This window comes from Bacillus rossius, chromosome 1 (genome assembly GCF_032445375.1).
Source record: "Bacillus rossius redtenbacheri isolate Brsri chromosome 1, Brsri_v3, whole genome shotgun sequence".
Classification (NCBI taxonomy): Eukaryota; Metazoa; Arthropoda; class Insecta; order Phasmatodea; family Bacillidae; genus Bacillus; species Bacillus rossius.
This window is the reverse complement of record NC_086330.1, coordinates 341,661,250-341,686,311: the sequence shown is the minus strand read 5'-3', so window position 1 is coordinate 341,686,311 and position 25,062 is coordinate 341,661,250. Positions and strand designations below refer to the sequence as shown.

General features: G+C 36.0%; 1 protein-coding gene across 2 annotated transcripts in view; it reads right to left on the bottom strand.

Annotated features, from left to right (window-relative positions):
• Positions 1 to 25,062, bottom strand: part of LOC134528134 (methyl farnesoate epoxidase-like) — a 42,943-nt gene that overhangs the window by 4,766 nt on the left and 13,115 nt on the right. For both annotated transcript variants that reach the window (XM_063361449.1, XM_063361450.1), the window contains exons 2-8: positions 21,873 to 21,996; positions 19,411 to 19,647; positions 15,764 to 15,921; positions 8,800 to 9,042; positions 7,956 to 8,070; positions 4,463 to 4,643; positions 2,958 to 3,075 (exon numbers count right to left, since the gene is read on the bottom strand). In XM_063361449.1, coding sequence (XP_063217519.1) covers positions 2,958 to 3,075; positions 4,463 to 4,643; positions 7,956 to 8,070; positions 8,800 to 9,042; positions 15,764 to 15,921; positions 19,411 to 19,647; positions 21,873 to 21,951 — 1,131 coding nt within the window. In that variant the 5' untranslated portion in view covers positions 21,952 to 21,996. The remainder of the gene's footprint in view (positions 1 to 2,957; positions 3,076 to 4,462; positions 4,644 to 7,955; positions 8,071 to 8,799; positions 9,043 to 15,763; positions 15,922 to 19,410; positions 19,648 to 21,872; positions 21,997 to 25,062) is intronic.

The window sequence follows — 25,062 nt, the reverse complement described above, 5'->3', positions numbered from 1 at the left end:
TTGTTCAATGTTGTGTGCACATCGAAAAAAAGATTCACTTTCATCATTTTTTCATAACGCACCTAAAGAGGTACAACTAAAAAATAAAGTAAATTGGTTTTCATAAAATAAGGGCTAGTAACAAATAAAACTAACAAATATAAAAAAATATTGCTGTAAAATTATTCAAATCACATAAGAAAAGTCTCTATAATAACCAAGCCTTATAACAAAATATATATAATAATTTTTTTAATTTGCATAATAAGTACAATGTTTAAATAAGTTAAAATTAGTTTAAAATTTGAATATGTATTGTTTCTAAGTTTTGTTATTAATATAAAGGCGTTTCTTAAGTGATTTAATAACTTCACAGCCGAAAGGTTTTTCATATTTGTTTATTTTTTGGTTTCAAGCCCCTGTTTTATATATAAAAAAAAGCCATTTGCAATCACCCTTACATTTGTTTTTCTGCCACAAATATTTTCAACTGGTATTCACTTAGAGTGATATCAGGTACGTAAAAAAACGCACAAATTTTCATAATTATCTTCACTTCAGCAACTTTTTACACCCATGATATTATTATAAATAAATATGTGTTGAATTTTCTTTTTGCATCAGAATAAAAAATGCAAGGAAAGTATTGAGTTAAATTGGTAGAAAAAGCCCTTAAAAAGAAGAAATGAAGAAAAAACAAAAACAATAAAAGAATAAAAATGGCGAGTGAGACAGAGCCTAGCTGGGCGCTTGTACTCTCAAAGCGCGAGGTCGTTACGGCCGGGTTTATAAACTACGTGTGACACGCAAGAATGCATGAAACGAAAAACACAAGAAGTTCAATAACAATGTTTACAGATACCCATTCGTAACCTACACACTGCGCAAAACCACAATGCAAGCATAACCTTAATTTATAATTTGTGCATTTCGTCTAGTGTTTCCTTTCACCTTCTATATTTGAACTTTTACAAGTGATGTGTTATGAAAAAAATTCAAGGACTCAAACATCATTTTCATAGAACTCAATGATCTTGATGTTTATTTTAAACATCATGTTTTCACTTGTTCAATTTTTGCACAGTGAAAGAAAATACATAATCATCTTGAATCAAATTATCGACATTTTCATGATAAATCTGCATTGTAAACAGAAACCCAAGGGGAATAAATTAGTTTTCTAGTGTTTTTCATCAAGTTGTAGGGTTAGAGATGTATTGCGACCTTCGTACTTTATAAGCGACCATGACTTACTTGTGTTAGTTGCGTGTTGTGTAGTTGCGACCCTTGCCTAGTTTATAAACCTGGCCTAAGGGCAACACTAGCTCGCTCATCATGAGCCTCTTTTCCTCCATGTGCCAGGAACAGAAATGATGCACAGTCTTCACGTCGGTAACACGCCTCTATGGGACTTATAAGCGGTGACCCTATAATCTTATAGTGGTCCGTAAATTTACTGCATTTCCCTCCCCACTCCTGCGTAGGTCCCTGGTCTTGACCATGCCTAATGGTGAGTAACTTCCATAAAATACAGTCCTTTAAAACTTAATGACTAATCCCAGCATGACTAGGTGTATAGGCTTTGGCCTGAGATGGAACCTAGGCCCCTCCCTAACCCATACCCCTCCTACATAATACAATTAATTATTAGTTAAAATTAGGTGTTCCTCAGAGGAGTAACCTCCCCTCCCCACCATTTTCACCATACCTGAAATCATAAAAAAATGTATCATTCCCACAAAAAAAAAGTGTAAGAAATGGAAAGCAAACAGTGGACTAAGAGGTTCTAACCTCCCTCCCACATAAATTCTGTGTACTCTCCTGGTGCACATGGATATAAAAGCGGTGGTTATAAAAGTGGCTTCACACTGACTATGTTGTAATTCATGCATGGTCACCCCTTTATCAAAGACGTTAAGTGTATAGCAGCGATGGAACTTGGTGGGGGTTGGGGGGAGGCTTATATCATTAACTGGGGATCTTAGCGAACACCTATTCATCCCACCCCCTCATCGCCTTTAATGACCTCTAGGTTTTCGAGACGTTCAACCACAAAATTTTTGTTGATTCATTAACTTATTAATTAATTTATCACTTTTAAGGGGACTAGAACGTGTTATGTCTTCTCGGTTTTTAATGAAGTAATATTTGAAGAACCTTACAACGCAACTACTTCTTGACATCTCTGAGTCGAGACCACATCCCTGGAAATGGCGGGTGTACCTTGTTGCAGCCATATTCAGTTTATAATCGATTAATCGCCCTTAAAGATGGCTGTTGTAACTTCGGGCACACCATAATCCTCACCTCGTAAGTCAAAAAGTAGTAGTTGGTGACTCTGGCACGAAAGCGTACGAATCAGGCCCTAACCATGCGACAATTTATATGCCTTCTCTCTCTGTCGACCCCACGTGGAGGATGGCAGTGGGAAACAGTGACGACCCCACACTTTGCAGGACCTTAGGCCACTTACTTCTGTGGTACCTTAATACGTATTTTGGAGAGGGGCTTTATTGGGGGGCCTGGGGGTGTGGAATAGTCCCCCATATAATAGGAGGAGGGTTAGAGGGGGCCTCCCCCAGAAAATTAAAAAAAAAAAAAAAAAAAAAACTCTTTAAAACAACGTTTTTAAACCAACCTAGAACTTAAATTTCAAAATTGAATTTTCTTAAGAAATTTTGATATTCTTTCATGATCAATTATTAATGAGTAAAAATCTGTGAAATCACTTCATTATACGAATTAATGGAAACTGAATGGAAATCGATATGTATCTACCAGCATTGTAATGACAATTTAATACTTAATTTTTTACATTTAATGTCAATAATTTTTCACAAAAATCTAGCTAGACAAACATAGAAAACAAAAAAAAAAAAAAAAGGAAAATGGGCGACGCGAGGTCCTGAAGCCGCCCCTGGCGGGGAAGTTTGTGGTAGGTTACGACTTGTTTGTTGCGGAGGAGAATGAACGCTTGCCTGCGGGATGACGTATCCGTTGATGGTGGCCTGCCGGGTGCAGCGGTGAGGTGGAGGTACAGGGACCACCACATTGATGCGGGACACCTCGGCGATCACCGCCTCGAAGTACGGCAGCCTGCGGGCACGACCAGGGGGCTGTCACTAGACTCATTGCACACTAACGATTCCACTGCAACAACATCAGAATGTCATTCTATAACCATGTGAATATTTTATAACCATATAACTATGTGAATAAACTGTAATTTTACCTTGTTAATATGATTATTTTGACTCGTACATTTTAGCGTCAAGGAAACCATTTTGCAAATGTTTTTCAATAAAGGTGCGAATCAAAAAAGGTTACAACGTAAGGTTGGAATTCTTTTTTTTTTTAAATCACGCTCGTCAAAAGATCGTTGTGTTTTGCACATGCCTATCTGACGTATTTAAAATAATACATTAGGATGCATAACTATTAAACAAAGTGTAGTGCCTTAAATGTGAAAGGAATCTGAAGCCTCGGTAAACGTTTATGCTTAAAAACCAACATTTATGTTAATTTTTGTGTGCCTGTGTCTGTTTCAATGTAACATTTGATTCTTTGAAGGTACTAATTGTACATTCCTATTTGCGTATTTGTGCTACTTATAACTACCACTTTAAATAAAGCCAATTGTTGTGTATTGCATTAGATGGACTTTTATGTAAAAAAAAATAATGATTTTATAAACCAAATATGATTATTAATTGTGAAACAACTAGGTTAACCTAAAATTCTATAAGACCATTATCAAAAACCACTTTTAGTCTAATAAAACCTTAGGAAACTCCTTAATTTTTTTGGTTACGAAAACCAAAACATAAAAATACAAATTAGCAAATATTTTATTAACATGTAAAAATTTAAAAACAGACAACCTAGATCCTGAACCTGAGAAATTTTTTTGGGTAAAATTGTACATTTGCTTAACAACTGTATCACTCCATAATAGTGTTCACAGTAATACTGGATTCAGATTCTTATCCAGGCATTAAAGCTTTGTGTTGTCCCAGTACCTCCAATAGTTAAGTTTTTTTTTGTAAACCGTTCCCTGAATAGCTTTCCAGTGTTAACTGTGCACATTAATAAGCATGATAAAACAAAATAAAGCATAATTATTTAATATTTGATTTGCTTTTCCATGGTTTAAAAAATGATGCTTGAATGAGACATCAATGAAAATATAAAATTATTTGCCAATTTTTTTAAAGTAATACTCAGAATTATCTCGAAAAACGTATTTCATGTATGCAAAATGAACCAATAGCCATGTGTTGTACAAAATTTCATTATCTTTCTTGGTGTATTACAAACTATTTCTTGACAACTGGTATCCAAAGGAATCTCTTGTAAAAACACAGAACACTTTTTTCCGCATAATGTCGCTAAACAAAAAAAATGAGAATTTTGTACGTGTCTATTTTCAACATATAAACTGAAAAAATACGTATAACAAAGAGCATGACTGGTGAAACCTTGCCTCGACATGTCGGCTATGGACGGTTTGTGATTCCTCCCGATGACAGCGTCCAGCTCCTCTTGCACGGCTCTCTGGACCTCCGGGTACAGCACCATGTACATCAGGCAGAACTCGAGGGAGTTGCTGACGGTGTCCGAGCCGGCGATGAAGAGGTCGATGCACAGCACGATCAGGGATTCGTCTGAGGGATTTCAATCACAAACCATCGCAAGACGTCTTTCGAGACGTTACAGTTCAACACCTTGCTGCAGGTTGGGTCAAGAACATGTTTGGTGAAAAAAAATTCTTTGTTCTTTAAAAATGCAAAGAAAAAATAAAACGAAAATACCACATTCACACTGTTAAAAAATTTCTCCTCAAATTTAATTATTATTTTAATTATCCAAGCATCTTCGAAAAGTTACAGTTAGCTTCTTAAATTTAAGGGTACTAATTTCACATAATTTGAATGAATCCACAAGAAGAATCTTGGTATATTAACAAAACATTCAAAATTTGTTAAGACTCCTGCAAAATTGCTTTTATTTCTTCCAAGTGTGTGTTTACCCTAAGCACAGAACTCGAAAGTCAAAACATGACAAAGGTTTTGCGAATATTCAGCTCTCTGAAATAACGAAGAACACTTTGTTTATTTAAGGTGAAATCCTTCTATGAAAAGTCCACAGATTTACTGCAATTTTTTTTGCAGTGTGTTTGTGCAAAAAGCCAAGTTTTTAACAGCCTGTGTACTTGAATGCTACACTGTTAAAAATCACTGCATATTTACTTCATTTTCAACAAAGAAAACTCCTAAGATGAAAGAATAATTCTTCAAAGTTCCGTATAGGTAAATGAATTTTCGCCGAAACTACGCCAGATCTTGACTTCCAAGTTACATGTTCTGTTTTATACATAATAAACAGCCACTTGAAGACAGAGAAGTGCTTTCGTCGTAGCCTTAACAAAGAAATTTTGGACGTTTCTGTTTATACTCCAAGATGGTCCTTGTGAGTTCATCTGTATCCGTGAATTATGAAGAAATCAGCAAATTAATAAAAATCCCTGGAAAACTTTCAACCAGTATTCTTTGTAATTTAAAGGTGAATTTTTCAACTGTGTAGCAAAGTCTTGTGTGAACAGAGATGCAATTTGGCTTTTTTCTAACTTCTCACAAGTTGATAAGAATGGAGTTGCCTCTATCTCCCCCACATAATGGTCCTCAACTACGAGAAGAAGTGAACAACATTATAACATTATAATGGCACATCCGTCTTTCCCCCCCCCCCCCCCCCCCCCCACCTAAAACAACAAACATATTCTTAACTAGGACTTTGAATTTGATAGTGTCTAACCATGTGGTCTGGGGATCCTAGCCGAGAAAGTTTTCGAAAATTATTTTATCAAAATCGTGTTTTGAATGCAATATAACACTAAAATGATAAGCAAAATATTGCACTGTAGTATAAATTTAATATCAAGCCATAAATGTTTTTTTTGATTTTGCATTTGTTCATTTTTTACTACCCCCTAAGTGATTGTAATTTTCTCGCATCCCCTCGCCCCCCAATATTTATTTCCCAATGGCTCAATTCACACCCCCTGTGGGTGGAAATATAAATTGGTCTTAAATTTTCTCAAAAACCAATAATAAAAACATTTTAAATTGACAAAACATTTATAAACAAGTATTCAAAGTTATTTTAAGAATTTATTTTAATTTATGTGAAAAAAACAAAAATTTTAGAAGAAAAATATTTTACAAAACTATCTCTTAAATAAAAAAAATCCCTTTCGGCACAGCCTACAGGCGTAGGTAGATTTCGAAGTACCTATTTCTTTGGAAATATTTTGGAAACTTCTATAAACTCCTGAAACATTTTAAGAACCTAATATAGCCGACGTAACATCCTATATGTTCGTCAATATTAAAAAAAGTTGATTTAACATTTCTCATATTCCATGCAGCGAAAATATTTTGAATTTTTTTAACCTAATGCATCTAGCATTGAATGTCTTAACAAATTTCATAATATGCTTTTCTTTCATCCGTTGCACTAATACGTGGTCGTATAAAATTTTTTGGACAAAGGTTTAAGGTAATTTTAAGATAGTTATTAATAAATTCCAACAAATTTGAAACTAAAAAAGTTTAATTTTTTTAATTTCAACCCCTGTTTTTAAGGTAATAGTTTGTTTCATCAAAAATTATTTCAGCCAAAGGTGTTTTAGATAAAGTTTAGGCATTTTACAACAAATTATAATGGAAATGAAAGTATGTAAATGTATTTTAAAAAAAAGTAATGAAATTTTGTTTTTCTACCCTTGTTATTTCCACTCCTTTAAGAAATGGTTTGTATTATCAAACATTGTTTCAGACAAAAGTTTTGGATAAAAATTATAAGATTAATACACAATCTGCACGAATTCAATGTTGTGCCTTCGAAGGGAGTTATTAATTTTTTGTCCTCCTATCCTTATTTATTCTACCCCTTGAAGTAATGGTTGGTTGAATAAAAAATTATTTTAGACAAAAGTTGGAAATAATATTTTGAGGTTTTACAGTAAAACAGAATGTATTTAACAGTGATAATGGTAAGTAAATTATGAATTTTTTTTAAAATTCTACCCCTTTATTTTTTCACCACCTGTAACAATGGTTCATCTTATAAAAATTGTTTCAGACAAAAGTTTGGTTAAGATAAAAATTATAAGATTAATACATTTGTATAAATAAGATGTTATGCCTACAATCAGAGCTATGATTTTTTGTCCGCCAGCCCTTGATTTTTCATACCCTTGCAGTTATATTTGATCATATCAAAAATTTACTCAGACAAAAGATTTTGACATTACTCCTATGAGCTATAAACAGATTTTTTTTTTCCATATTACGGAAGTTAGAACGATTTTTCTGTTTTGATGAAAAACCTTCCCCAGTTATACCCCTTTGGTCGGATAGTGTCCATTAACGAACTCGACTGAGATTTTCTACAACTAGATTTTATGTATCAGTTAGGAAGTGATTTCAGAAAAATTGCAACAGTTATCGTGTCCACTAAATGTGATATATAAATAAAAAAAATTTGAGTTTACGATGATTTTGGAGTCTATGGACCATCGAATGTAAATTCATATAAACATTTTCCAGTAGTTGCACCATGGTAACGGCTACAATTCTTTGAAATCTGCCTAAAACTAGAAGATCATGAAATTTTTAAGATTAAAAAGTATACAAAAAAGTTAAACATCTAGTAATGGTTAAAAGAAAAGGTTACCAAAAAATTGATTAAATACCTAAAGTAGAACGTTCCATAATTTAATTATGTTAACTTACGTCCAAAATAATTTTAAAACATAAAAAAAAAGTTAATTAGGCTTACAAGTTAATTACATATCAAAGTAAAATAAAATGTAGGTAGTCATTTCCCTAGAAATGTTAGGTACTAAAGAAAAAATAAAGAAAACTAAGCCAGTTATAATAATCATGCCAATCAATATTAGTGTCTTAGCTAACCTGTGAATGTTGTGTCAGCAGAATGTTTCTGCTTCTCTATTTCTTGCAAGTAAACGTCGATGAAATCCCTTGGCTCTTGTCCGTCAAATGTTTCTCTGTGTTCCTTTATTGTGTCCTACAATAAAAACTTGATATTTATGCTACAAAACAAATCCAACAAATTATGAGAATCCACCTCATAATATCCAAATAAAGTGTTATAATAACATTCGTAAGACTATGACAACATAACACAGAAACATTTGCGAGGACAGAATAATTAACACCGATTATTTAGATAGAAGAGATGGATGCTTGTTTATTTAAATGAACTCTAAGTTGTACTTGCATTAAAATTTTTCTTTGAAATATATATAAATATATATATATATTCTTAAGTATTATTAATTTAAATCACTTATACTATATACATAACTATGCATTTTCAAACTTTATGGAAATCAAATTTTTTATACATCTGTCATATTTTCATAACAGTTTCAGATATCACAATAAAATAAATAATACATGGGTTCTGAAGTTACTATCTAAACATTGAATCTATTTTAAATCATTAGTGTCAGTAGTGTTTTAGTCAAATCATTTTGCACAGACATACAGACAGACAGAAATTATTATAAACATCATCCAACGTCGGTGTTCATTTAAGTGTGCATTCCTTTGCAATCTATACTGTGGCAAAATAACTAATGCAAAATTTCAAGGTTTCTAGTAACCAAGCATATTAAGCAATTGCATAATGTACGATGAGGTCAAAATAGTGTAGGCTGTCTAAAACTAGACAATATTTAATGTTACCAAGTTGTTGTGAAAAGGATGAACGTATGGAGAGAAATATAAGTACCCTTAAAATGTTCTGAAGTCCTGTTACGTACTCCATGCTCTCCTCATAGCCCGAGAACTTGGGGATGATGAACCTGAGAAATGGCATCACGTTGACCAAGAGCCCGCCAGGTATGTTCGCACGGAACGACTTGTACACAAAGCGCAGTATCTCCAAGAACTTCTCGTCTTGGTACGAGAAGCGACGTCCAGCCATGACAGTCCACAGAACGTTCACCATGCACTTGTTGAAAACACCCGACACCTGTAACAAGTATATAGCCTGTCTCACGCTTAGATTGCAGTACAGAGTTTATGGCGACCACTGTTGCCAGACTGATACTACCTATATTGTTAAAAATAAGAACACTATTTTGTATACCATCTTTAATTTTAATAAGTTTTAATAGATTTTAAATTGTGCTCTTTGTTGATTTTTCTTACGCCATAAGCTTATTGTCTATTGACAATATTATTACAGTTGTAGTCATCCTGACAAAACATAGTTTGATTCTAAAAAACAACTATATTTCACAGGAGAAACTATTTATAGCAGTCGGTTACTTTTATTAACAAGGCATTTCATGAAATTATGTGCTATGCTCAATAGAGCTAATTTTTTAATATTAAATGATATAAAAACGGATGACAAAAATAGCTGAAACCAAGATAGCATCTTTCAATTACAACTCTTAGAAATAATAATGAAAAAAGAATATAAGATGTTTTTTATAGAATACAACAGTAAAATGTAAGTACATTTAATTCTCATTCCAAAAAAAAAGTATTCAGATACATGTAAAAAAAATTTTCTCTACGTTACAAATTTATTCTAAAACCTTTTTGTTCTACGGTGTATATCCGACAACAGAGCATGCAGAAACATGGAAAGCGCTAATGGTAGAAATCATGCATTGGAAAGAGAAAGTAAATGCCCTCTTAAATGCACTTGTAACCATTGAGAATGTTTACATGTTTATTATGGTTATTTTGCAGATGTTTGTTTTTAAATATCAATTGTAATTATTGTAATGTTTCATACTAAAGCTATAATAGTGTTATAGAGAGTTACCCATCATAACGAGTATTAATTAATCCTTATTTGCAGTTTTAACTTCTCCTAGTTTGTTCATTATATTTATTTTTATAATTTGATCATTCCTTTATGTGTTAAGTCTGCACTAGGCACACACTTCTTGAATTTACACCTGAATACAGTTAGCGAGGTAGGAATTATTGCATCCAATATTACTCAGAGCACTGTTTATATTTTGGTTTCTCTTTCTAGCAATAATGTGGTATAAGGAAGCATGGAGGAAAGTCGTGTTTCAGCGGGACATCAGGCAATATGTCTCCTGTGTGAGGGGCAGTCCCGATTCTCATGAGACCCCACACAGGAGTCAAGAAGATCTTGTGATGACCGCAAATTAAGCAGTTGTCGTTTACATAAAATTTAGGACGTCTGTCATTTTTTTGGCTACAGACATAGGGTATAATACACTGAATACATAGAGATCTTCTGCTTCTGGCATTAACGATCCTCTAATCTGGAAGATTCTGCTGAGTCGCCGATGCCGCCCTACATCTTGGTTCGAGATGATCTTCTTTGGTGAGATTGTCCCAGTTCTTAGCAGTTTTCAGCTCTTGTCGCTGAGTTCTTTATGCCTGCATAGCCTTAGCTTATTCTACATTTTCTATAGCCAATGTTCCTGGATGCTGTGCTGTCTGCCTAGTGGTCCAACAGATGAAGACCTATAGCTCTACTAACTGAATCCTGAGAGTCCTACAGCACGTTAGTGTGCTGAATGTTCCGAGTGTTAATGCACATAACTCAGAAACTAATCCATTAATTGTGAAGTACCTATTGCTATTTATTCGAAGGTAGCTCATATAACTCGTATATTTTGCATAACAGTAATTTTCAAAGGTTAATATTAACATATTTTGACTGGTAAAGCTTAATATTGTATGAAACAATATATGTTTGTGTCCTTCTTGAACAGTCAAAGTAAAGGTGTTGTTTCCAATTAAATAATAAAAATATTTATGATTTTTCATATTTACTTCATTCCTTGCTATATTTATTATGATTCAAATGTTATTTTGATATTCTAGATTTGCATACATTCATTATGTGGTATTGTAATTAATACTGCATACCTCACATGTTACACATCACACTATATTCATAACCTTCTAATAACACTAGTTTTGAGAACACATTATGTGGACTGGTACAGACAGGCACCTTGTAAAAGAGGCTGCCTATTCCATAGTCTGTGCCAGCTTCACCCCATACACACTGCCGTCGGCCGGGGTCTCGGGTTCGAGTCCCGCGGCGAGTCTAAGGGGCTGGTGTTGTTTTATGGTGTGTTTTTCCGGGAGGGCGCCAGGTTAGCTCGTACGTCTAACCAATGGGGTGGGTCGATCAGGCCCAGCGTTCTTCCCTAGACTCGGTGGCTGTATCTTAAGGGTGGTATTAACTGCTAGTAGACAATGGTGACACTCCCTGTTCAGCATAAGGTGGCTGGTGTAATACAAAGATGTAATACACGCACTGGAACTGAAAACGTGTGGTACACGTATTTATTAACGGACATATTTGGGTACATGATATTGCACGACACTACTCTTGGTTGGTAATTTGGACATAATTGATACACGATATTACACGACACTACTCTTGATTAATTATGATTGTCTCTCCCTAAGGCAGTCCGTTAGAGGGGGGAATCGGTGAGTTACTAAATTGAAGTTTCCCCACGGAACAAACACACGAACACATCCACCCCGGGCCGCGAGCTGATCTGAACTGCCAGAGGGGGCTGTCGTGCCAGGGGGGGGGGGGGGGGACAGTTCCGCAGCGCGCCAAACCACGAGTGAAGAAGATAAATTGCCGTTATTCGGTTTTTAATTGAAAAATTACTTGTTAATTGTACATGACCCTTGTTTGAATATTAATGCTGACATTAAATGTATAATGAAATATTGATTAAAGCTTTAGTTACAGAAATTGAACAAATATTATTTAAAAAGATGAGTCAACTTAAAGACTACTGACTAGTTGGTAAAAACCACTGGTTATGATTATATTTGTGGGTTTGTTCTGGATATTGCTTCAGCACCTTGTTTCTTACTTAAATTAAGGCTCTAGGCCGCGATGAGAATTAAGGGCGTTCATTAAACACTGTGTCCGGAGGGGGCTAACACTCATGCTCTACAACGCACATTTATTATCACGTGTTAATTTAAGGGTGCAGCGTGGTGTGAACAAACTAGTTACAGAACACCAAACTATTCACACCAAGCTACACACGGCGCTCGACAGGTCCCTACAATTTCGAAACATCAGTATTGGACTGTATAATTTCACCCTTTCTATTAAGGGTACCTAGCAGAGCGTGTCTTGTAAAAACAATATATAAGATTAATATAAATAGGAAGAATAAGAATAATACGTTTAATTGAATTGCGTTCTTTTAATAAATTTTTTCATGAACATTCACAAATTACATACAAAATACAACATGAGATTACGCTGTTCCACAAGGACACAAAAGAGGACAATAATTAAGTTCAGATGATTTCTTCACCAACATATGCTCCAATAAGGCCGCAGCCAAAGTTCATTAAGTATGTGACAAATTCGTGATGCAACCTCAATTCTCATCAGCCTATACGGTCATACATTTTACGCAACAATTTACGATGAATATGTTAAATAACATGTTTTTTTAATAGATACAAAGAACGTGTGCGTTGCCCAATAATGAAGCATTCCATAGCACACCAGCGAATACTACCTCTAAAATGATACAAGCTACGTGCATAGGAAGCACGCATACATGATACAGGAATTTAGGTTTACTTTAGAAATTATACGAGGATCTAACAAAATATTACATAGAGAACCAATGTGCTCCGCGCGGAGCTACAACAAGCAAGTTAGAAAAGAAAATATTTAAAAAGAATAAAAGAATCGTAACATGTAGATTAGATATCAAGGCCGGCATGGCCGTTTACAGGTTCCTACGAACCACGAGCTCTCCATACGTAACAAGTGCACGGTCCGAGGGAGCACTTACCCTAGACGTGGCGAGAAACAAATAGGAAAGACAAAAGCATAGCAAAGTCACTCAGGCAGGCAACTCGTGACACAGGCACTTATTGTGCTTAAAAAATAAGGGACAACGACATCAGGAGACAATAGGCATTAACGGACGGCAATGCAAACCGCGGCATTAAAAGAGGGGCAAGTACCTTGAATAGGTGAACCAACGAGGTCCCAGCAGCCATACAAAGACAAACCTGCATGATGGCAAACAATTACGTTACTTTAAACGCTGGGATCCTCGGAGAAAACTGTAGCTACTTTACCGCAGGACCATCTCGTGCGAGCAAAAAAACATTTCGATGAAAATAAACCACAGCAGTCTCTCCCTCGGCGCCGTCACTGCCTAACAAACTAACTGATCACATGCTTATCACAGCTCAAAGTATGCTAAGCTAAAGAGGCCGAGGCACAGCCGACGGCTGCTTATAAAGCCTCGCATAGAGCGCACTGCGGTCGGAGAGCTTCGGTGGGGAAGCTGAAAGAAGGAGGGGGGAAACAAACTCACAGGGAAAGGAGGAGAGAGGAGAGAGGGGTGAGAAGGCTGTGACGTAGCGACATACGAGGCGGCGGGTCGCTTCAAGGGGATGGCTTGATAAGCTTACTCCGTGAATTATTATCGGTTTGCATCAGGTGCAATTCCGTGACAAACTTATACACTGGGAGTACTTGCGTATCAACTCCGCGTTTGACTCGGGTTGAGTTTGCGAGGGGTGCGTTCCACCAGCGGGAGCCGATACTGGTGGGTCGAGTCCGGGCTTAATGGCTTCCGGTCGGTACGACGTCAACACTCTTTAAACTAAGGATGAGATGCACTATAGAACATGAATTACCTGAACCATATAATGTTTGTTAAAATTACTAAATTGAAAACAGAGCTATATAAGCTTACAACCAAATGTTATTATGACAAAGAAATCATGATACCCATTTTATTTTACTGAAACAAAGAAAATATTTCTCCCAAAAAAAATACCTTAATTGTTAGCTTCAATGTTTGCGATCGCTTGGAAAAAAAAAACTATATTTCAAGGATTTATATATTTTATGGTCATAGATTAATTTAAATAATGGTAACCTAACCTAACCTTTTACTTTGGTAAACTTCGGAAACTTTCGGGTTGTGGTTGTTAAAAAAAAAAAAAAAAAACTGGTGAGTGAAATACAGTTAGCTTGCGTAATCCTGCAAAAAAATTATCCCATTATTCCTTTGACATGTTACAAAGGGATCTCATGCAAACAATTTTATTATGTTTATTTTTGGGTTGTTTAATAAACCTGAGGAAAATAAACAATAAAACTTCTAGCTAGCAAAGGAATTTTGCCTTAGAATAGCAGTCTGCTGCGGAAGGCGTTAAGACCATCAACATGCCTGCCTAGTTAGGGGTGTATGTGTGTTAGAGCGGCGGGATGATAAGTGTGACACTAGCTGGTGCTTCTAGCGCAGTGTTGCCCCTGTACGCAAGGCTCTGAACTGGCGCGCAGTATTCTCGTGCATACGAAAATTATGAGATTTTAGTAGTAAACATAACATTAGATGGAGGCGAAATTAAGTGTTGTAAGGCCCTTGGTATGTCTAAAAAATACTCCCCCCTTCCCCAGCGCATACTTATCTGTTGATGCCATCACTTAGCAAACTAAGCGTTGATCATTTTAATACAAAAAAATGTATTTACAAAAGAAAGAAACAAATAGGCCAATGTAGAACATAAAAAGGACAAAAAATCTATGATTTAAAATTGTTAGGTCATCTGCAACACATGTCCAGGAAAACAGTACAAAGCAAGTGCAATAAGTTTTACAATATATATTTAATAAATAATCATAGTTCATGGAATTTTTAGTTCATGCATGTTCATATAATTCAAAATTCATATAATAATTCAAAACTAAGATCCTGAAATGTGTACAAAATTCATTTTGGCTTGACCTTAAGGTGCAGGAATACATCGATGTATATATTTATTTATTCTTAGTAAAAAGAAAACGGGGCAACGTCATTTTTAACAAAATTTCTGACAATTAGTTTTAGTTTAAGGGTTTTTATAAATATTATTAATGGTTTGGGTATCAATTTTTATGTGTTACCTTTCGAATTATTACTGATGGTTTTTGACTGCATTCTAGTTTAAAATTTATTTACATATTTTATACATTTTTCCAAAACATTTCTGGGATATCAGACATTGTAAATTTTAGAATTACAGGATACTGAAAGTGGTTTTCCTGACAATTTGTTAAATTGAATCTGGCTCTTTTTTGGAATGTATTAAAATACAAATTTGGAAATCTGAACATGCCAATAGGTCTAACCAAAAGGGACTTCGTGTTCTGCAACATCAGTTCTTGCAGTAAGGGTTGATGGTATAAAAAACTGTTGGGAGACCAATTTTGAGATAGCATTTAGAACATTATTTATCATAACTGTGATGGATTTAGTACTGCGTTTACTACGAAAGTTACGATTTTTTCCCCTTAACCCCTACATTTTTACCTCTTGTTCCGATTGTGTTAGTGTGGTCTAATATCTTTCAAATACAATAATTGTATTTATTATTGTTACTATTTTTAGGTGGTGTAATAACTCCAAACCAATGCCATAAATTATACATGGAAAAATTTAATGGCAGTTTTTTTTCAGTTTTTCAAAACACATTTGCCATTTCTTCCCTCTTGGCATGATTTAGCCCATTTATGACCTTGATTAATACTACCCATTGATATTTTAAGAACATTATAACAGTTATTGTCTTCATAAAATTTATGAATTTATAAACTATTGAGTTGACAATGGTTTTGGGGTCTAAGAACAATGACTATAAAAACTGGGTAGATGTTTTCGAGAATTCTAAAAAACTCTCTTATAAACTGTCACCTGAAAACAGCTGTTCTTCCTGAGTTCCTTGAACAGCTCCATCACTTCTTCGTGCATGATCGCGTCCATGCTCGTCTTCCCGAAACCGAAATCGCGCAGGTGTCGCAACGCAAAGCGGCGCTGCTCCATCCACAGGTCTCCATCGCTGAAGACCACACCTGCCACCAGATTGCTTACTTAAAAATAATAAAAAATTAGGGATTTTTAATACTTAAAATAATCAAAAATACATAGAATAATAAAAAAATACTTAAAATAATAAAAAATACTTACGAATATAAAAAAATACTTATGGTAGTAAAAATACTTAAGATAATAAAAAAATAATTAGGATAGTAAAAAAAATACTTAGGTTAATAAAAATAGTTAGGATAACAAAAAATACTTAGGATAATAAATATACTTGGGAAAATCTATTCTCTTTAGATTCCGCCAGTTTTGTTGGGGAGGAGGTGTTCCAGACATACGAAGCCACTCCCCTCTTTCCTAAAAAAAAAGTCAGTCCCGGTCCTCTGGAGCGGCTGAGTGAAGCTGGGCTGAGACAAACTGTAGTGACGCTGCAGTCACAAGAACCTGCTTGACCAGCAAGAAGCCACGACTCTGCCATTGCTGATTGCTGTGGTTGGCCTTGAGGAGGTAATTGGTTGAAACCTCAGGCTTGAGGCAGGTCCCAAGGTACCCACTCGTCCGGCCTCGGTATGGCAGGTATCGCAGACAAGACCGCACAGGAAAAAAAAATTTGTACCTTTGCAAAAGATTACTTAAACCAGTTGCCCAAAAAAAATATTTTGTAATACTACAAGAAAGATATTGTTTCTCTGTACAGCACATGGCTATGGTTATTTTTGCACATATGAAATAGTAGGTTATTTCTTATGCAAATTGGCACATAATTTTGTATTTTAATTGATTTTCATTCAAGCATAATTATTTTAAACTGTGGAAAAGGTTAAATAGTATTTAATAATTTGACTTTGTTTGTTTTATTATGTGTATTAATGTGTACAGTTGAAAATGGAAATCTCTTCAGGGAACATTTTACAAATAACTTCAACTATTGGAAGTACTGGGACAACACAAAGCATAAATGTCCGCCGAGTAAGAACCCGAACCCAGTATTACTGCGAACACTGTTTTTGTAGTCCTACAGCTGTTTTCATGAATATTTCATTCCAATTAAACAAAAATCCCTTTCGGCACAGCCTACAGGCATTTATTCTGGAAATATTTTAGAAACTTTCTACAACATTTTAAGAACGTAATGTACATAGCATATTTATGTTCTCCAATAGTACAAAATGATCAATTTGCCCATTTTCCATGCAGCGAAAATATTACAAATATTTTTAACTTAATGTATCCAGCATTTAATAGTTTACAACACAGCATTGAATAGCTTAGAACAAATTTCATATTATATGTGAACTAAGGTAGGTAATAATTTAATTTTTTGACTTTCGAACACTTTTTTTCATTCCTTGCACTAATAAGGTGGTCATATAAAATTTTCTTTGCACCAAGGTTTAAGATAATATTAAGATGGTTTAAAATAAATTCAGTCAAAATTGGTACTAAGAAAGTTTTGAATTTTTTAAAATTTCAACCCATGTTATTATGGTAATAGTTTGTTTCAAAAAAAAAACTGTTTCAGCCAAAGTTTTAGACGAAGTTTAGGATTCATACCATAATTTATGATGGATATGATAGTATATCTATTTTTTTTTAAAAATATATATTTTTTTACTTTCAAAACTTTATTTTTACCACTTGCAGTAATGGTTGGGAAAAAAAAAATTATTTTAAGAATAGTTTTAGTCAATATTTAGACAGTTAAATGAAAATAAGAATGGATTCGATAGTGTACCAGATAGGGAAGTTTTATTTATTTTCTCATTCCAACCCCAGGTTTTTTCAACCCCTTGCAATAATGGTTTGTATTATCATTAATTGTTTTATACAAAGGTTTTAGATAAAAATTATAAGATTTACAAACAATTTGTATACCTAGATTTGATGTTGTGGCTACGAAGGGAGTAATGATTTTTTTATCTTCAAACCTTATAATTTTTTCAACCCCTTGCAATTATGGTTGGTCGTATCAAAAATGTATTCAGACAAAAGATTTTGATATTACTCCTACAAGTTATAATACACTTAAGCAGATGTGATATTTTCCATATTATGAGAGTTACAGTGATTTTTTTTGTTTTTCAAAAAACCTTCCCCATTTCTACCCCCTTTGGTCGGATATTGCTCATTGACGTCCTCGACCGAGATTTTCCTTACTTAATTTTATGTGTCAGTTTGGAAGTTATTTGTGAAAAATTGTGACAGTTATGGTGTCCACAAAAAAGTGATAAAAATATATAAATAAATAAAACTACATACATATAAACTTTTGAGTTGACAATGGTTTTGGGGTCCACGGAACATGAAACTAAAAAATATATAAAACTTTTCAGAATGTCGTACAATGGTATTGGCTACAATAAGTAGTATTCTATCTAAAAAAAAAATTGGTGCGTGTAATTAAGTACGATTGTTAGAAATTATACATACTTGACGTAATAAAAATCTAAATGCAAATAATTAATAGAAATAAAATAATAAAAGTACTGGAGTTATATTATAAATAGAGTTGGTATAGTATAAAGTAAATAAAAAAAAAAAAAAGAATCAAATACTCTGTATTTAATAAAAATATAAACATGTGTATGAATTTAATTATTTTATATTAGTAAAATGATCTAGATCAATTTAAATTAATAATAAAAATCAATTAACAGCTGAATGTTTATTTCAATTCAATAATTTGAATTATTTATTAAATAATGTTATATTTTATAATGTAAATTTTTATACTTATGGGAACATAACCTAAGTTACATAAATACAATTTTTTTCAAACACAGTTTCTGTCACTAATATTCACCAGAAATAAATGTTGTTAATGATATGGACCAGTGTTAAAATATAAATCACTAAAGTATTAGATTTAAAAGCAAATACATAGTATTTTTTAAATTTTTTCCATCCTGTAAAAATGTGTTCGCACGGTCGTTGCCTACGTTAGGCCGGGTTTATAGAAAACGCAAGAACGCAGAAACGCAAGAACGCAGGACGCGACAACCGCAAGAAATTCACAGTCGTTTATAAAAAAAACGCAAGGACGCCGGCCATCGCCAACGTCAAAAATAAAATTTCAGGAATAAGTCATGATTATTTTTAAAATTTTTGTTGTACTTATCGTACAGGCAGGGAAAATTTTTTGGATAAGCTGAACAAGAAATTCATCAGCTTCCTCCATTGCGCTGTATTCACTAGAAGAATGCCAGCCCAAAACATAAATAAAGAAACACAAGCGTAACGATTACAATCGCAGAGCCTTCTATATGCATTGCATGACAGTTTCAATTTCCACATACTAAAGCAACCAGTATAGAAGGCTGAAACGCAAGGAGAAAACGCAAGAAGTAGAAAGTTGAACAACTTCTGCGTTGCGTTCTTGCGTTATTGCGTGTCTTGCGTTTTTTTATAAACGTGCTGGTAGAAGAGTTAAGGTTGGACTTTTACCGTAGTTGCGTTTCTGCGTTCTTGCGTTTTCTATAAACCCGGCCGTAGGCTTCCCTTAACGGAGCGTCGCTCACCCAGCCGCTTGCCGAAGCCGCGCGCCTTGAAGAAGAAGAGCTCGGGCCGCGCCTGGAACTCGTCGCGCCGCAGCACCTCCCTGACGGCGGCGGCGCCCGCCACCAGCACCACGGGCCGCGGGCCGAACATCACGCCCACCACGGGCCCGTGCCGCCGCCGCAGGCTCTCCATGGCCACGTGGATGCTCCTCAGCGGCACCGAGAAGAACGACCCCACCAGCGGCAGGCTCGCCGGACCTGCAGAGCCCGAACCCGTGAGTGACGGCACATTGTCTCACCGAAAACTGCCCCGTCCACAATTGCGATGTCCGAGGTCCGAATGTATTGATTTCTAAAGTTGTCACCAGAGCGCAGTAAATGTGCCGAACCAAATGTTTTTGTTTATTGTTTTGATGCTTTAATAGTTTGAGATTGAACTTATGAAAGTTGTGTAAGTTATAAGTGACTTACAACATCTTCCATTTCCTTCAATAACAAAAAAACAAACACCACGTTTTCAAACGGGAACCGGACCTTTCAAATATCGTGAGTGTTCTGTTATTTTTCTGTGTCCGAAGTTCACAGGTTGGGACAAAAAGTGCAAATTGACGAATGTCTTCGGACCAGGTAGCTTCGGACCTTCGCCCACTTGACGCATGACGACAGAGGGTCACGTGGACCAATCAGCGACGAGTGTCCTTCGGACGACACAGTTTTGGACATTGCTATTGTAGACGGGCCATTTTCTCTTACCGCCAGTACAACACCGTGGAGAACTCTGGCGCATTGCTTCCGCGCCGCTAGATGCCACCACTGCAGCGTTGCCAGCCATCACACAATTCTACATTCGGGTACTTTCGGGTATACAAGGACAAAAAAAATCAACAAGATAACCTGAGCAGTTAAGGCCAGCTGCTCAGCTAAATATTAAATCCCCCCTCCCTCCGGGCCAAACCAAGGAGGGCTGTACCACACACGAGTTTAACGTACAAATAAATTAATTTCCCTTCAAATTAAATTAAATTGAAATCAAGCAATTTGTAGTCACCAAGCTTCGCAGCGAATTTTCAGTCAGTTATTTCACAATCCCCGTCAAAATTTATTATGTATAGGGGGAAAAAAAAACAGGAGGTAAGGGGCCGCATTCAGCGGCCTGGGTCTCCTCGCAGGCCTCGGGGTTCGATTGCCTAGTTCGTGTACTCTGGCCCTGGGTCCGCTACTGGCGATGATGATATCCCTAAGGCCCGTCTACAATAGCAATGTCCTAAACTGTGTCGTCCGAAGGACACTCGTCGCTGATTGGTCCACGTGACCCTCTGACGTCATGCGTCAAGTGGGCGAAGGTCCGAACCTACCTGGTCCGAAGACATTCGTCAATTTGAACTTTTTGTCCTAACCTGTGTACTTCGGACTCAGAAAAAGAACAGAACACTCACGATATTTGAATTTCCGGTTCCCGTTTGAAAACGTGGTGTTTGTTTTTGTTATTGAAGGAAATGGAAGATGTTGTAAGTCACTTATAACTTACATAACTTTCATAAGTTCAATCTCAAACTACAAAGCATCAAAATCAAAACAATAAACAAAAACATTTGGTTTGGCACATTTACTGCGCTCTGGTGACGACTTTAGAAATCAATACATTCGGACATCGGACATCGCAATTTTGGACAGGGCATAAGATGTACAAGTTCTGTCCCTGCCCGAACACGCCCGAATATTCACCTTCGGCCAACCTCGGGTTTATTTATATATATATTTATATTTCTCTGTTTATTTTAATGTAGCTATACTAAACTAACTAACCGTCCATGGTGTTTTAAAGTGTTTTAATGTAGCTAACATAACCGACCACTTTCAATATTTGAATTCAATTTTTCCTGCGCAAAAAAAAAAAAAAAAAAACAAATCCCGAGGTTGGCCGAAGGTGAATATTCGAGCGTGTTCGGGCAGGGACAGAACTTGATGGACATCTTAGGCAGAGGTGCCCAACCCCCCCAAACACTAAGAATCACCCCCTCCCCCCTAACCTAATGATGCCGCCCCCCCCCCCCCCCGAAATTTTTTATGCTATTTTCTCAATGATTTACTCAATGATTTTATAATATTATACTTTTTTAGTATTATATTTTATCACATTTTGCATTAATTTAAACTGATTTTTTAATAATAATTTTGGTCATATCAGTTAATATTTCCATCCTGAACCGACAGATGCCAAACTGCTTTTGTTGAGGAAAGTGCGGGGTTGCCAATTTGATTTACAAGATCCCTTTTAATTATGAAAGCACCAGAAACGTATTTTCACATTAGAAGCTTTAATTATGTAAATAATATATAAATTTTTCTCGTCTTTTAACCACCCTCCCCCCCTCCCCTGAAATTTTAATGACGCGGTTTGCGTCGTTACCCCCCCCCCCCCTCCCTCCTTGTGGGCACCCCTGTCTCAGGCTTCCGGTCGCCGAGAGGATTGGCCGGCTCACCTGGCGGGAAGTCCTTGGGTCTCCTCCAGGTCGTGGCTACGGCCAGCAGCACCAGGAAGAGGGCGACGGCGAGGTACATGCTCGCGGTCTCCGCCAGGAACAGTTTCCACGTCCCGCACACACACTGAAATTATTTGTATATATCTTTCCAGTGTCCTGATGTTTGTTTCCAGCTTTGAATATATATACTGTATAGAAGTCGCGAGTGGATAGGATTTACTCTACGTTTTTCAGAAGCGTATGATGAGCAGCTTGGGAACTTCACCGCTGCAGTGCGCTGCCCTAACGCCCTGTATCGTCTTAGTTGTTATTTACACGTTAGAGCGCAGCAATGTCGCCCGCTGTCATTCCCCGCACCCCACAACCAATCATTCACTGCAGCTCAAGGTCGTTCAGTGGGAGGGGGAACGGGTGTTTGAAGAGTTCGACACTTGTCCGCTAGGGACCACCACAAGTCGATGCCCTAGAGATGGTGGCGATTGCGGCGGTGAATTAACCAACTACCTCAAAACCGTATTAGAAATTTTAACCTGGGCTGGCGACTTCTATACAATATATATATTCAAAGGTTTCCAGTGAACTCTTCACCAAGTCAAAACAGATTTCTATGAAAATTGGCATTTATGTGTAACTATTTCTTCCAACTTGAGAAATAGGATGGTTTTTATTTCGATTGATGGTCTTAATAATTTACAGTTAATAATAAACTGATTATCAATGTTTATTGGTGTTTAAGCTCGGGAAACAGTGGGTACTTCGTCTCCATGACAACGTTGCGTGATCGAGAGTCGGGAAACCATCGGTGCTATTCGTTTTTTTCTTCGGTACATTACAAAGAATTGTATTAAGTTTTTATCAAAATTAATTAATTTTCATTTTATTTCATATATATTAAAACTGTAAATAAGAGATTTGGTCTCATTCCCCCCCCCCCCCCCCCCATTAATACAACCGTGCGAAGCCGGGTCGGGCAGCTAGTGTGTGTGTGTGTGTGTGTGTGTATAAAAGTGTGTGTGTAAATGGAACAGAAATATTCACGTAAGATTACAGATGTTGTCCATCTGGACTACAAATTAGTCTTCGCGGTAATACTTGGGCTCGAATTCTTACCCGGGAATTTATGCTTCGTGTTGTCCCAGTGCCTACAATAGTTAAAATTTATTTGTAGACCGTTCCTTGAATAGCTTTCCAGTATTAACTGCGCACATTAATGAGCATAGTAAAACAAAATGAAGTCAAATTATTGTATATTCGATTATATTTTCCATGGTTTGAAAATAAAATGCCTTGAATGAAACCTCACATCTATATATATAAAACAAAGTCGGGTTAGTTACACCAGTTATAACTCAAGAACGGCTGGATCGATTTTAATGATCTCTGATTTGTTGGATTCGTCTCCGCCCCGAATAGCAGAAACTGTTAAAATGTTGATAAAATTCACAGAAAAAAATAATTTTTATATAAATTAGGTTTGTAACTCCGCCATATTCCGCAATTGACAACTCATGTCACGCAGGTTGGCCATAGACATACAAAGTTACAGACGTAGAAACTGTAAGTGTTATTTCTCTATGTCCGCCAAGCAATATCCGCGAAGCTATTCTAACGAATAAAGTAGATAGAGTAAGAAAAACTAAAACTAAACCTTTTGTCGTCGCCATGTTTAGGACAATTGTTTTTACCCATTTTGTGATTTATTGTTTACTTTTATCATTAAAATTAATTAAAACGAATCATCCAATCGCATTAACACTACAGCACTACCACATAAAAAATTAAAACAGATTAACAACACCTGTGACGAATGCACAATGGCACACAAACGCGCATTGTAAACACTTGACTGAAAATTGAAAGATCTGCGCAATGACTCGAGATGTTTTGGAGGCGCAATGATTTTACAGTCTGGCGATTTCCGCCAAACACTGCCAGTCATTCCAAGATCGACTGCTGCCGATGAAATAAACGCTTGCTTCAAATCATCAAATCTGAAGCACTTTTAGAAGAAACTTCAGCTGGCAGCAAACATGCGAGTTGCATTGCTGAACATCCATCTGCTGAAGATTTCTCCAAACAATTGCTGACTTTGGTAATGACCGTTCCTGCCGACGAACCAAGCGGATTGATTTCATTCCCTCCGAATTTTTGCGATTTCGTCTCATCGAGCTCATTAACAAAATGTTCTCGAACATTATTGCTAAACACGAAAATAAATGGTTCAGTGAGCGAGCAATTTTGGTGGCTAAGAACAAAGATGTGGATGACTTAAACTTCGTAATTCAGAATCAAATCGTTGGTACTATGTATTCATTCAAATCTATTGATTGTGCAACAAACGAAAACGAAGCCACCAACTATCCAGCTGAATTTTTAAACTGCTTGGATGTGCCTGGCTTACCACCGCACAATTTACAACTGAAGGTTGGCTCGGTAGTCATCATGCTTAGAAATCTAAACCAACCAAAACTATGGAATGGAACGCGTTTGGTGATAAGAAAACTGATGAAAAATCTGATTCACGCGATGATACTCAAAGAAAAATTCAAAGGTCAGGAAGTTCTTATTCCGAAGATTCAGATGATCCCAACCGATATGCCATTTGAGTTAAACGAATTCAATTTCCGATTCGTCTTGCATTCCCCAAGACGATTGACAAATCACAAGGCCAATCCTTAAGTGTTTGTGGTCTGAATCTAGAAAATGCGTGTTTTTCTCATGGTCTATTTTACGTGGCATGTTCACGTGTCGGCAAACCATCCGCTTTATTTGTTCTTGCGGCTGAAAACAAAACGAAAAAATGTCGTATATCACAAGGTGCTTCACTGAAGTGAATCAACCCGAGTGCAACCTATGCAGCAAAATACATAGCTTCAATAAAGCAAATGTCTTGCTGACACGCCATTGAAATACTTGATTTTTTTAAATTTTATTGAATTTTGAGTATTCATTTTATTATCTTAATAAAATCCTAAATTAGGTTTAGCCAAAAGTTAACACGACATTCATTGACTGTTAGGCGGTACATACGAAGTTCGCCGGGTCAGCTAGTATAATATAAAATTGTGCGCCAATTTTCGTAAGAAATACAATTTCTTGGCAACAAGTTTCCAAAGGAATTATTTGGTAAAATTACAGAAGAGATTTTTTTTTCTGCGTGAGCCCAAGATAAATTATGGCCATGGCATCA